The sequence below is a fragment of the Protopterus annectens genome, chromosome 16.part0 (assembly GCF_019279795.1).
Source record: "Protopterus annectens isolate FY-2018-M chromosome 16.part0, PAN1.0, whole genome shotgun sequence".
Lineage (NCBI taxonomy): Eukaryota > Metazoa > Chordata > Ceratodontiformes > Protopteridae > Protopterus > Protopterus annectens.
This window is the reverse complement of record NC_056750.1, coordinates 200,364,480-200,379,673: the sequence shown is the minus strand read 5'-3', so window position 1 is coordinate 200,379,673 and position 15,194 is coordinate 200,364,480. Positions and strand designations below refer to the sequence as shown.

General features: G+C 40.6%; 1 protein-coding gene across 1 annotated transcript in view; it reads right to left on the bottom strand.

Annotated features, from left to right (window-relative positions):
- The window catches only part of FA2H (fatty acid 2-hydroxylase), a 688,749-nt gene extending 683,057 nt beyond the window's left edge, over positions 1-5,692 (bottom strand). The window contains exon 1 of the mRNA XM_044058537.1: positions 5,344-5,692. Within this exon, the coding sequence (XP_043914472.1) occupies positions 5,344-5,613 (270 nt within the window). The 5' untranslated portion in view covers positions 5,614-5,692. The remainder of the gene's footprint in view (positions 1-5,343) is intronic.
- Positions 5,693-15,194: the final 9,502 nt, after the last annotated feature.

Genomic DNA, 15,194 nt, shown 5'->3' with positions numbered 1-15,194 from the left:
TCAACATGTGCTGAAGTGGTTTGCTGCTAAGTTTGAAGTAGCTGAGAAGAAAATCATCACCTCCAAATGTGACATCATAGTTCTTTCCTGGAAAAGAGTGCATTTACGTTTGCAAATGATCAAGGAGCAGCTGTCTCAAGTGCAGGAATTTTTTGTATCTTAGGGTCTTGTTCATAAATGAGGGTAAAAGGGACCAGAGATTTACCAGATGACTGCTGCAGCAGTTGCAGTGCTGTAACAAATGTAATGGACTATGCTGATGAAGCAAAAGTCAAAGTCAAAGGATGAAGCTCTACACGGCCATCCTTCCCTATATGGTCATGACTCCTGGGTAATAAGCAAAGGAAGAGATCACAGATACAAGCAGTGCAAATGAGGATCCTTCATAGAGTAGCTGCGCTCAATATCCTTGACAGAATGAAGAGCTTGGCAATCAGAGAAGATCTTGTAGTACAGTCACTGCTTCCCTGGATGGGGAGAAATCCATTCAGGCAGTTTGTGTACCTAGTACGGAGGTCTCTTGGATACATCCTGTGGAAGGAGTACCAGGTAAGCCTACTGAAAGGAGACCCCAAGGCATACCCAGAACATGTTGGAGAAATTGTCTCTCTCATCTTGGCCGAGAATGCCTGGAAATCCCACAGAATGTATTGGAGACTGGTGTTAGAGATGGGGCAAGTCTTGTTTCCTTTATTTAGTTTGTTACCACTAACTTCACCAAGACGACTGATTTAGAGAATGGATAGTTTGGCACTGGAAAATGCATTAATAAGTTGATCAATGTTTCGACAGGGAGTTCTGCCATTAGCATATGTTGATAACTAATAAATAACAAACAAATGTATGCATTATGCTTCTCTGCAAAGCAACCAAGTAAAGAACAACATGAAATGCAAACAGCACAAGAAAACAATGGAATTCTTAACTTCCTATTTATTAATATGTTTAAAAATAAAGGCAGTTTTAAAATAACAGTAACTAATCCATTCTGCCAACTCTAAACTTGATACTAGGCTAACCACTTCCATTTATGATGGTTCCATTATCTGTAACCTCTCTAATTCTGCACAGTCTCTACCTTTTCTACCTACAGGGCTGATGTTAGCATTTTGAGGGCCCCAGCAAATATCAAGTTGGGGGCACCCCTTGCACTTTCAGTCTATGTTTTACCCTGTCACTGCCACCCCTCCTAAGCAACCTTTTATTTCATACTGCAAAGTTTTAGGATTAGTACACACAGGCTGACCTGTAGTTGCAATGCCCTTGCATTACAACAGGGACATTCACAGTTACTGGCATTTAGTTGCAACAATGATAAGTTACAACAACTCTATGTACATGGCTGGACTTCAGTAAAATGGCACCCTAGGGACTGCCTACTGTTTCAGCCCCAGACCCCCCCCCCACACACACACACTCATAGCCTCTAGTGCTCCACTCTTTTTCCCCCCATCCATGCTCCCCATACCATGCACATTACTTCTTTCTTCCTTTTCTCACATTTTGCCTTGCTTTTCAGCTTTTACAAGAAGCCACAACTTTCTTTATGCTCTGATGTACATTTTAAAGTTTTGTTTTCTTTTTACACAGACTTTTCATCCAGTGATGGCTTGAACAGAAATTATGATTAAAAAATAAATTCAAGTGCTGCTGCTCAGCTTTAGTTTTCCATGCATCCTTTCAACACACCTTTCCTGACCAAGACAGCACAATAATAATCACCATTTAGGAAATAACTCAATTAAGCTGGTGCCCCCAAAAGCCCTAGGGGTTATAGATGCTCTGGGATGCATTTTAGAGCAGTTTCACAATCTTTTAATCCAATGGTGGCCTAAATAAAAGTCATGAGTAAGAAAAGAATTTCAGTGTTAACTTTTTTTTTCCAAGGAAGACCTAAGTTGTGCCCAAGGTTTAATGTTCAAAGCTGACAAAATAGTAGATCACAGTAAACTAACAAGACAACTGTTGTGAGGATACACAGCCTAAGGTCCTATGTGGGAATATCGCCTGCCTCCGTGACCCCCCCCCCCAAAAAAGACAGTCACTGCCTATGCATCCCCCTGGTGGTACACTGAGATGAAAGCGATGGCTCAAATTGCGACAGTCTTGTATTTTATGTTGACATACATATACATAGCATGCTTCCTCACTCTTCACCTGTAACCCCTAAAGGCTGCCACTTGTATACATGCCTGACGTGTCATTGTGAGGAGAGTGAAACAAATAATGATTACAGTAATGTAGTCTACCTTGTTGCTGCTGGACAGTACGCTGCCCCTACAGAAGCTATAGTAACCTTCTTTGTGCACCTCTGAGGTCTTTGAGAAAAGTAAAAGAAACAATGACCACACTGTCTCCAGCTATTATGACCTTCTGTGCATACCTCTAAGGTTTGACTGTGATGAAAAGTAAAGACAAACAGGATTATATTTAAGCCTGTTCAGGTTAAAGAGTGTAATCAGCAAATTAAAGCATTTTTTCTCATCATTTTTCTCCAATCAGCAACACCTTTAGTGGGACCCCACACAGTCAAAGACGAATAAGGAAACCTCACTGTATCCATTTATATAGTCTAGGGAGTGGGGGCCACTAGATTATGGAAGATGTAAGTGTCTGAATGTTCTGTGATAGATTTTATGCCTCACTTCTGAAATGTAATTACTTGTTAGCTGCATTTTTATTGATACCCAGAAGAATATTGACACACAGAGGAATAATGTATGTGTTTTGGCATTATTGAGTGCGTGTATACTATACACACACCCATACACACCCACACAAGGAAGCCATAGCAATATTAGTTTTGTACTTAGTTCAACAAATAGCAATATATTGCGCAACACTAGTACTGCCAGACCAGATTACTAACTGCTGTTTAGCATTACCAAATAACAGCAGGGTTAAGTCATTTTTATTTACCTCATTGTGGAGTAATGCATACTATCATTGTCCCTGTCTTCAGAGGCCTTTCCTGATTGTGCCGCATAATTTTGCTCTGTCCTTTATAAAAAAAGTTTGATTTTCTGGTACGATTATAAACAGTCAAATCCAGACATCAGAGTTTTATGCTTCTTAATCTCAAAAAAATGCATGTTGATGCAAAAGGTGTTATACTATTATTTTTTTTTAACTGAATTAGAATAATATTTAAAACATGTTCCCAATGTTGAGCTTTTATTCTGCTATTATTTGGGGCATTGTACAAAATTGTCCAATAAACAAGTTGAGAGTTATAGTATCTGCTGTTCTACCAGTATTTATAAACTTCCCTGAAAGAGAAAACCACCACACACTGAGATCAGTCACTCTGGGCTGCGGATCCCTCTTGTCCTTACTTTGCTCATGTTTACTATCAGCTTTAAACTAACAGGGTCATATCAAAGCTCTGTTCAGGTTAAAGAGTGTAATCAGGGAATTAGTACATTTTCCCCTCATTTTTTTCACAACCAACAGCAGCTTTTGTGTGGCCCCCCACAGTCAAGGATGATTAAGGGGGGGGGGTTGCAGACACAGGTATTGCAGGCACCTAAGACTGGCTATTTCTGTTAGTTTTAGTGGAGAATGTCCACCAGCAGGGTTTAACTAAGCCGGGGGCACTATGTCAGTGGTATAATATCTAATGGAATAGTGAAGCCTGTTACTTGATAAAACATTGCTACTTTAACCAAAGATATCTTTCAATTTAAAAAAATAAATAAATAAGAGTTATTACCACCCCCTTGGTTTATAAGTATATAGGATTACTGTACTAGTTGGTTCGACAGATATGCTACAAAGTTTCAAATATCCAGATATCCAAAGATATCTTTCAATTTAAAAAAATAAATAAATAAGAGTTATTACCACCCCCTTGGTTTATAAGTATATAGGATTACTGTACTAGTTGGTTCGACAGATATGCTACAAAGTTTCAAGGTAACCTGCTGTGGTGCCCCCCCCCCCCCCCCCCCCGAGGAACAGGGGGCTCCCAGTGACCAGAGTTCACTAGTGCCTAAAGCTATCTATCCATCCTCAACCCCTTTTCCCATTTTGCACATGGGGTTGGGCTATCACTTCAGCAGTGACAGTGTTATGTCTACCTAGTAATAAAAGGTTATTTCTAATGCTGGAGGGTAGACATTAATCTTAGTATTTTGACAAAAATGTCTGCTTTCCCGTATTTTCTGCTACAGCAGCATGACTTGTGAATCACACTAGCACTCGCGCAGCGCCCATTAATAATGCACAGAGTCAATGCTTTACCCAGGTATGCGGTGTTTGACACACCTGTCATATAAGCTCTGCTGACACATGACAGTATCACATGCAGAGAGCACGTACTGGTACCGGGCAGGTCAATGTCCATTCTCTACAATGCTACTTTACAGATAAGTTATCAGCAGGCTGCCAAGTTGGAGAACGATTTTAAAGATACAGTGCAGCGTTCCTGCATTTTATGTAGTGAAAAAATGCTCTTCTTAAGTCTAGAAAGCATGTCATTCAGTAGCATTCCATAAATAAAACTAAATGGATCAGTCAATAACTTCTTGTTGGATGACAAACTAGACAGAGCCAAGGAAGCACCCCACTGCGCTAACGCCAATCTATGAGCGGGGTATAGCACGCAGGGTGTGTGTGCAATTATTTCTAAAAAAAAAAATAAAGTAAACTTTGTCAAATGTTTTCCGAGCGACATCCTTTCTACAAAAAATGTAGCAGCTCTTGAAAGCTGAACTAGGCAAGACAGCTTGCCCTGAAATATTAGGGCAGCCTGAGGCTATCTGCTAATGCTGAAGACAATGTCTTTAGCAAAAATCTGCAGCAGAAACGTCGAGTTAGTTCTACCATAATAACATTAACGATGTGTTCATTTTCCTAACTCATTTACTTCTTGTAAATCTGCCGCTGGTATCAGTGTAAAGCTGTTACAAATAACTGGAAGAAGGCAAAAAATGGCATCGGATATTTAATTAAAAGACGTTAAACGCTCACCACTTCATCATGGCAAGCAAGGCGAGTTATAGAGTGGATATCACACAATACTGTAAACTTCTTAGCAGTTGCCATCTCTGCTGTTACACATTTTGTCTAACAACTGGTCCGCCCCGCTCCTGACATAGTGGGGGGCGCTACTCTATCCAAGGAGGCAAGCTGCGCTATGGTCACACACAGCCAAAGCACCTGTCAAGGGAGAGGAATCAGAGCTGAACCTGAAACTTTGCTGACCCACTAAGAAAGTTTAGCCCGCTCCATACATTTGCCACTATTATCCTGATGACAAAGTCGAACCCTGCAGGTGCCTGAAGACATACCCGAGCCTTCAATGAAACAACTGTACCACAATGATTATCCCCTTGCGCATACCTGGCCCTGAGTGTGGTTTTCACCCCTCAGATCTCCGATGTAGTATTGTTCCAACCAGCGATAGGCATTGGCACTGTGGCGGTGTGGGGCGCTCTCCAGGGTCCTCGTTATGTCCTGGCCGGCTCGTTGCTTGATCATTTGTTCACCCCCAGGGTGCATTCTGACAAATGGGGCCACATCGTATACTTTGTTTCGGTGAATAACCAGGCATTCTCCTCTGCTTGTCCTCTGGTGGATTTCAGACAACGTGAATATCTTAGTGCTGGTCATGGCTCTACTAGCTTTGTACCTGCTGGGGGCTCAAAGAGTAAGGACTGCACTAAATGCGGAAGGTACATGCAAGGGTGTGGAAGAGGGATCGCACTGGTGACATCACTGATTGAATGAAAGGTTTATTATGGGACAGACTACACCTAGAAACTTGTCCAAGTAAACTTGCGCGTCCCACCAGACACCTTAAAAGAAAGAGCGTGTATATGTATAAGTGTGGTTGTGGTGTTAGGGGAGGCTGAAGTACTTTTACACTGATGTCCTAATGTTTACAAAATGTAGCAAATAAAATATTCACAGACAGCCCAAATGTCATTCTCGGCATGGGCAAATTATATTATGGAAGGGTGGACATAGTGCAAAGGATACGCAATAAATTCAGAAGCATCTTAATTTACTTTCTGTTGGAGGGGGCCATGGCTAATAGAAAGTTCAGTCAATATATGAGTTAAAACATTTTATAAATTGCCTAAAAGAGTAAAAAGGCTAAAGGAAGAACATAAAAAAAATGAACATGATAGCGATAGGATGGCTAGACAGAAAACAATGCCTAAAAACAGAGAACTACTAAACCAACACTGTTCAGTATTCAAAAAGAACAGAAGTGGGAGGTATCCTTTCCAACTAGAAAAAAAAACTATTGTGGCTTTATGTTTATTTATTATCGGGTATATAAACCGAGATGAATTGGACTGTTTTCAGCCATTACTTGTCAGCAATATAGTAAACACATACACAAAAAAGGGAATAACATTGCCAAAAATACAGAAATGGAAGTAATATGATGCATGAATCATGGTATTTACAGGTGTGCAAATACTCCATAATTACTATGAAAGTGTTAGCTGCTTCTTCTGTGAGTTACCTGCTTCACATTACTAAAAGAGGAGGGAGCATGTGTCTTGATTAGTGTTTTTTAGCAGTGATATAAAAGATGGGAAGCCATTAACAAACTGTATGTATTAAGACAGCGCTCCACATTATTATCACCAACTTTCCAGATGCTTTATCACCAGTGAAAATGTTTGTGTGAGAGAATGAAAGGTGACTGAGTTGATGGACATGAGGGGAATAAGAGGGCATAAGGAGGTTGTGAGAAGCGGAGAAAGTGGACAGAAGATGTACAATAGTGTGGGTAAAGTAGATATAATTATCAGAACTAAATATCGTCTCTCAATATGAAACTGTGGCTAGTGTGACATAGAGAGGTTTGTATTATGCAGAAAGATAAATAAGTTGCATTGTTTGGTTAATTTTTATTCAGACCAGATATCCGTTAGTGTCAGAATCTGAGTAAATAAATGAATATCCATATTTAGTTTGGGAAAGTGGTACTCCTAAATAATGGCTGACCTGACAAAGGCAAATATGATGTTCTTAGCCTGGTGGTAAATTAGCTGTTCAGGACAGCTTAAAATGTCTACAAAGTAGTATAGACTGTTATGAAATAGTAGTCTGATATGCCAGTTAAAGAGTGGTTAAGAATGGCATTTGCAACAAAGGACATTGCCTTTCTATTAGATTTATTTACAGGTCCTTGGAGTTGAGCTAGAGGTGAGTTTTTTTCTCCCCAAATTATCACAAAACTCTGTCATAAGTGGTGAGTTATGCTTTATGAAATCCAGGCCATTTGCATAAAGGATGGAGTGACACTATTATGGTCAAGAGTTAGTTAAGAGATGTACACAGAGAACAGTAGCAGACCTAACAATAAAGAACAGTTGTGTAACTCCTACTTACCCATAATAGTAGATGTTTGAGTTCTTCACTGCTGTGGTAGCCTAAGTGTAGTTTCCTGCCAAGGTCACAGCATCTGGTCAGCTTATCAAAGTTCTAACTCTCCCCCTTTCACTTAGTATGGCTGCTGATAGGCTGTACCTTTTGGGAGTGGAGTATATCAGCAATCAGAGCGAGGTAGATCTTCAGGATTTTATTGCCAAAGAAAGGAAGATTCATCCTGAGCCAACAACCAACGATCAATAATCACCATACAAATCATCCAAACAACAACTGTAACAAGGGAAGTTGCATCCCACCTCAGCTGTCTACCAAGGATAGTGATGGGTGGGTGTGGCTACTACAACACTGCAGAAATTTGAACATCTGTTGTTATGGGTAAGTACAAATTACACAGCTGTACTACGTTCTTCGTCCTCACTGCTGCAGAAACCTATGGATAGATTCTCAAAGCTTGCCCTATATGGGAGGAGGGAGGATAAGGGTCTGGGACCCCCTGGAGAATTGTGCTAGCAAAGCCTGTCAAAGACCTAGAAAAAGAGGCCAGTTTGTAGGACTTTGTGAAGGTATGAATACAAGACCAAGTTGCTGCTTCTAGAATGCCTCTAGAGTCCATCCCATTCCAGTATACCCTTGTAGAGAACAAGCCCCTGGAAAAATGTACATTAACTTTGCCTGGAACAGTTATACCATGGTGTAAATAGCAGAAAACAATAACAGAGGACAACCATCGGGATACAGTGTGTTTAGACAGGGGTTGACCATTCATAGTCCCAGCACAGGAAACAAACAGCTGCTTAGCATTCCTTGAGGACTTGGTTCTGTCAAGGTAGTACGTGAGCTGCCTGTGTACTTCTATTGCATGTAGAATCTGTTCACCCTTGTGTTTTGGCACTGGGAAGAACATTTTGAGACTGATGGCTTGATTCAAGGTAAACTCAGAAAGAACTTTAGGCATGAATGAAGGATTAGTGTGCAATGCAACACTATCCCTGTGGAAAACCAGATAGGCATCATCCACAATGAGAGCTTGAAACTTCGATACTTACCTTGCAGATTTCAGAACAACATGTAAAACAGCTTTTCAAGTAATGAACTGCAAGTCAGCCTGAGAGGCCAGTTCAAAGTGAGTTAAGGTCAGTTTTTCTAGAACAAATCTGAGATCACAAAGAGGAAGAAATTGCTTGCAAGGGAGTCTTATGTGCAACACTACTTTCAGAAACTGCTTGACCACAAACATAAAAGAAAGAGGGGATCCATAGGCAGATAAGCTGAAATGGCTACAGAATGTACCTTGACAAAAGCATAAGTAAGCTTGTCTGAGCTTAAGTAGCTCAGACAAATATTTGAGAACTAGAGGTGCTACCTCCCTTTCGGTACCCTTGTGATTTGCAAGGCACCAACTAGAAAATCTCTTTCATTTGCCAACATAAGACTTCCTAGTAGCAGGATTTTCTTGCCTCCTTTAGTACCTGTTCCACACCCTTGTGAAAAAGGTGCCTAAAAGGTTTTAAAATTGAATCATCCAGGTTGACAGTTGTAGTTGACTGATGTTGGAGTATATCAAACTCCCCTTGCTCTGTGTGACTAGATCCATTCTGTGAGGAAGCTGATGATAATTCCCCTTGGACAATTCCATAAGGATGAAAAAAATTTTGCTTGGGCCAAAAGGAAGTCACCACAATGATTGTTGCAATTCTTTTTGAATCTTCAGAAGAATCTTAGAAATCATTGGATAAGTTGGAAAAGCATACAGGACCATTCCTGACCAAGAGAATGACAGAGCATATGTTCTCCATGCTTGGCTAGGAATATTATACATCTATGCAAAGCAAATGTGAAAACAATCCCAAAAGATCTGGCAGGCAATTAACTCACTCCACCACTCAGGTAAAGCCACAACCCCTAGAACCAATAACAAATAACCAAAGAGTGAATATTGCCTCACAAATCAATACCTGCTTTATAAACACCATCCTCTCCTTAGTTACAGGGAACAATTCCACCCCACCATCTCTTCCACCTAATGTGGAAACTAACAACAACTCTTTTGACCTCAAACTTGTCCCAACTAACATCATAAGAATGATGCTGAAAAAAACTGAAACCTTCATCCTTAGCAGCTGACCAACTCCCCAATGAGTACCTCAAACTTTCAGCTGATGCCATAGCTCTGCCTATCGCCATTCTGGTAAATAGATCTATAGCAGAACAATATGTCCAAAAATTATGGAAAATGTTCTATATCACCCCTCTACATAAAGGAGGAACATCAACAGAATTAAACAATTACAGACCCATAGCCATCCTTTCCCCCTGTGTCAAAATTCTGGAAACATGTATACACGCTCAATTACTACAACACCTACTATCTTACAACCTTATCTCACCTTCCCAACACAGTTTCAGACCGAAACACAGCACCACCACAGCCCTAATTAATTTCTCTAACACCATCAACCAACTCAGAAATTCAAACCAGAAAGTAGCATAAATCTTCCTAGACATGTCAAAAGCATTCAGCACTGTCTCCCATCAGAAACTCCTTAATACTCTTGCCTTACTAAACCTATCAAAGACTTCCCTCTCCTGGTTCCTAAACTATCTTTCTGACAAACAAGCAGTATGATGGACATCCGAACTCTCACCACTTCTGCCTGTCTCAGTCGGAGCCTCCCAAGGATCCTTACTAGGGCCCTTCTTTTCACATCTTCTCTAATGATCTAGCCTCATCCACAACACGTTAAAGTAGTTCAGTCTGCAGATGATTCAACTTTAATCTGCTCAGCAGATACCTTACCAGACCTCCAAATAATAGCCATACAAGCTTTTAATGATATCGAAACATATCTAAATAAATCACAACTAATCTTCAACCCCAAAAAGACACAGTTAATGCTATTTACCAGTAGCAAACAATCACCTACCACCACTCCTTTCACCATTCTCTCAGCAAACAACACAGTCATCCAACTAGTTGAGTATACAAAACTCTTCGGCATGACTATCAACAACAAACTCAGATTTGACCAACACAAAGCCATCACAATTAAGAAAGTTCATGTTAAACCTGGCACACTGTACAGAAGCAAGCCATTCCTCACTGACAATACCAAACCAGCCATATCTAGAGCCTTCCTCTGCTCCCCCCTCTTTACCAACTTAAAAAAATCAGACTCACCCAAATTGGAAACTTGCTACAACAAAATAGCCCGCTTCGCAGCCAACCTTCCCCACCAAACCCACCAGTGTATTGCTCTACATAAATTAAATTGGCTCGAGCTACCTAACCTTCTCCATCTCTACCAACTTAAATTCACACACAATATCATCTTCCATCCTGACAGCTGCCCATCCTTCAAGGAACTTGCTGTTCCCTACTCATGCCCACAAAGTCTAAGATCTGCAGACAGAAACTTTCTCACAGCAAACAAAGCTAACAACACTCAAGGAAAAACCCTATTCTCAAATCAAATAGCCAAATTATGGAACTATCTACCCCACACCCACCAAAACACACCTGAATCTACCAATTTCAAACAACCACTATTTGAACATCTATCCAAGAATTGGCACTGCTCCTGCATCAAACCCGACTGACAAGATATCTATAAATGTCTCAACACACTGTCCACACCTTACCACTGACAAGATATCTGTAACTCTCTCAACACACTGTCCATGCCTTACCCCATTTTCTTCCTCTCAGTGTTTATACTACTCAAAAAATATATACATATATAAAGAAAATCTCATTTATTCATAACTATTTAATATATACACAGTACTAATGTTATTATTCTCGCAGTGATCTTTACTGAAATGTGTGTGTGATTTTCTTTTTTGAACTTGTATCTACCAGAAAACAGTATTGAATATTTCTTTGTATAGACTAATTGATGTGTATTCTGCATCTTACTATATGTATACTATTGTGCTATCTAATTATTGTATTTTGCTTATATTTCTGTGGAACTTTTCTCCCCAGCCCTCTGCTGAAAACAAGCTTCTGGCCCAGTTGGACTTTCCCAGTAAACAAATGTAAATAAATAAATAAATGTCTCAAACAGAATTTTTCTAGTTCTGTTTTGTAATGAGGCAAGCAGATCTGCTTGAGGTGTCTCCCACATCTGGATCAAGTCCTGGAACGTGCTTGTATTGAGTTTCCACTTGTGAGGGTTTGTCCAGTATCTGCTGAGTCTGTCTACCACAAAGTTTTGCTCTGATGAAATGTAGGCAGCCCAAAGACTCAGAGAATGCCGAAGAGCAAATGCTCAAACCATCATTGCCAACAGACAAAGAGGGTATGACCTTGTATCTCCTTGTTTAAGATACCTATAATACTAGGGTGTTGTTTGTAATCATCTGTAAAGGGCCTGGAGCCCATAGATGATATAGTTTTCAAAGCATGAATCACTGCCAACATTTCCATGATGTTTAAGTGCTTTGGCCTGTCCAAAGAACCCCACAAACCTTGACCTTTTACTCCCATGGAAACTGCATCCCAAGCATAATCTGAAGAGTCTGTCAGAAAAGACTGACCTGTGGTTAGAAGAGAGAAAGGGAGTCCATAATTCAGAGCCGTTTGATCACTTCACCACTGCATTTCTTGCATTACAAACACCAGCATGGGAATCAGAATGTTTGAGGGGTGTAGTTGCTGGGCCCAAGAATTTTTTAGGTACCATGGGATTTTTCTGATGTGTAATCTGGCAAGTGGTATCATAGGTTCATAGATATATACTAGGCTAATGTTCACCAGGGCCTTTATAAGCCTAACCATGCAACTCAAGCCAAGCTAATTATGTCCCTATGTATCACGGGCATTTATTAGGAGGGTGTATGTTAGTTAGGAAGCTTCTAGAGGTTATGTGGGGGGAAGTATGTTAGCTTAGGCATTGCTGTCTGCATCTCTCTATCAAAGAGATGGGGGCCAGGCCCAAGGCAAATTTCACATTTTTCATCCAACAATCAAGGTTACACTTCACTATGGTTAGGGATGGACTCCACTTCACATGGATGGGGAGCCTGTTACAAAGCATGGAGATCTTCTGAGACAAATATTTGTCTTGCCAACATGTCTTATTTATGTCACAAGCAAAATTTAAATCCTTGGAAATAGTGGCTCTGATGCAGGTGTATAAAAGGTCCATCACAGCTGGATCCAAGGATGCCTTGTATGGTAGGCATAGAGTGCCTCTCAGTAGCCTGTAGGAGACCAAGTGTAGAAATAGGGCTTCAAGACAATCCATAATGGACAATGTTTTTTACCCTGGATTCTCCTGGTAAGGAACCCTTGTGGGTGTCCCAGCAGTTGCATATATCTGGTCAGTTACACGTCGAAGGGGGCAATATACTCATTGATGGTCTAATAAGGATTGAATAAAGTTGCAATATGATTTCCTTGGACCTGGATGCTATGCTCTTACTTATAAGTTGTGCAACATAGAATGATTTTCTTACTACCTTGGCCACATGTTGGTCAAAGGCCAGATTACTGTCTACATATGTTCCCAGATCCCTGACTACTGGGCCAACTCTTAGCGGTGTCTTATTGAAGAAGTAATTAGCCTGGATAGCAGTTTTCCCAAAAGGCACTATAATGCATTTCTTGGCATTGACTTTAAACCATAACTCTGACATCACTGATTTGTCTGAGTTAGACCCTCTTGTAAGATGCTTGTGTCATGGGGGATTCTGTTATATCTCTCAATCTGCAGTTAGGTCCAAACTTGGTCAGCCAAAGGCCCTTGACATTAGCCTTTACCTCTGAGAAGTAGATGCCAAATAGGAACAGTCACAGCATGAAGCCCTGCAGTACCCCATTTGTGACTGGTCTGCTAGTGAAGGTGGTCTCACCAGTCTTGGCTTCCTGGGTTCTGTCTGTGAGCCAGCTAGCAATCCAGTGAGTTACGTAGGGGTTTCTGCCCAGTTTGGCGAGTTTGTCAACTATACCCGAGTCGGGTATTTTATTGAATGGCTCAGCCAGGTCCAGGCTTTTACTTCATCCATTGCATCAGTAATCTTTTCAAAGAAGTCCACCAGGTTTAGTAGACATGAACTTTCCTTGACAAAGCCAAACTGAGTTGTCTGAAGGTTGCCTATGTCTTTGTTGATCATTTCTATAATAATTCATTCTATGACTTTGCATATTAGACTAGTCAGACTAATAGTTCTGTAGTTTCCGGGGGTCAGTTGATGGTCCACCTTGCAAAGTGGGATAACTAAAACAAAAAAGGCGTTAGAAAAACACTTTAATGGGATAAAGAACCTTCAGTAAGCGCTTTCATATGTTACAATCCACTGAGACTTCTTCAGACTGAAAGTAATTCATACACAGTTAACATTTATACTATTTAAAAGGATCACATGACCCAAAACTAATTAATGCCTTGACCCTTTACTCTTTAAGTACAAAATAAAATCTTCATGATTATTCAAGCCGGGGGGATAGCAAGAGTTTGATGATAGGAAAGCCTTGGGTAGACATTATAAGAATAGTATTTGTAAAATTGAGTTTAAATTTTTAGTGTTAGATGCTTTAAACAATGTTGAATGTTTATTAAATGCAGAAGAGCTGGGTTTCTTGGAATATTCTTGGCAAGTGAGATTAAATGCTTGCTATCCCCCTGGTTGAATGATTGTGAAGATTTTATTAAGTACTTAAAGCGTAAAGAGTTAAGGTATTAATTAGTTTTGGGTCATGTGATCCTTTTAAATAGTATAAATGTTAACTGTGTATGAATTGTAGGCCGCGGTGGTGCAGCGGTTAGCATTGTCGCCTCACAGCAAGAGGTTCTCCAGTTCCATTCTTGGCTGGAGCGCCTTCTGTGTGGAGTCTGCATGTCCTCCCCGCGGTCAAGTGACGTTTAAAGACATGCAGGTAGGTGCGTGTGTGAATGGGTGTACTTTCTTTCAAGGCTGGGCATTGGGCTGGCACCTCGGCACCGTAAAAATCCACTGCCAATCATTAGCGGACAGGATTTCCGCTGTGGTGACCCCTAACCGGGAAAAGCCGAAAGACATTTGCTTTTGTTAACTGCGTATGAATTACTTTCAGTCTGAAGAAGTCTCTGGATTGTAAGAGATGAAAGTGCTTATTTAAGGTGTTTTATCCCATTAAAGTGTTCTTCTATCGGCTTTTTTGTTTTATTTTTTAGTTAAGCATCAGTTTTTGCACTGTATTAATATAAAGTGGGATAACTGTTGCAGTCTTCCATTCTCATGGTACAAATTCTGTTTTGAGGCTATAGTTGAAAAGTGACACAAGTGGTCCTGACAGGTCATGTCTCAAGCTATTTAGGAGGCATCCCAGGATATTGTTGGGGCCCACTGACGCTGTGGTTTTGACCTTAGTGAGCACAGCCAGGACCTGTTTCCTGTTAATTTTTTGGAGTGGGGTATGCTAGTAGATATTTCATACAGGGTGGTAGGGGACTGGGGGGGGGTGAAATTTGAGCTGAATTTGTCAGCCAGCAGATTTGCAATGCTGCTCTGCTCAGTGAGGATGGCACCACTAACCACCAGTTCAGCAAAATGATGTGTGCTGCCTTTGAGGTTTGGACATAGCTGTAGAAGGCCTTGCAGTTGTTTTCAGCCTGTGAGGCTATCCTGACCTTGTAACTGGCCTTGTTGGACTTAATTAGTCCTTTTAATTTCCTGTTTACCTTAATTAGAGAGCTCCTATCATTACGAGAGTTGCTGTACCTGATTTTAGCTATGACTTTTTTTTTCTTTAGTTATGTACCCTATTAATGTTAGGATTCCACCAGTGTGGTTTATTTTTAGAGTTTCTTTTGAGCTTACTTCTAGGAGGTCTAGCAACCTCTCTACAGCCATTTACA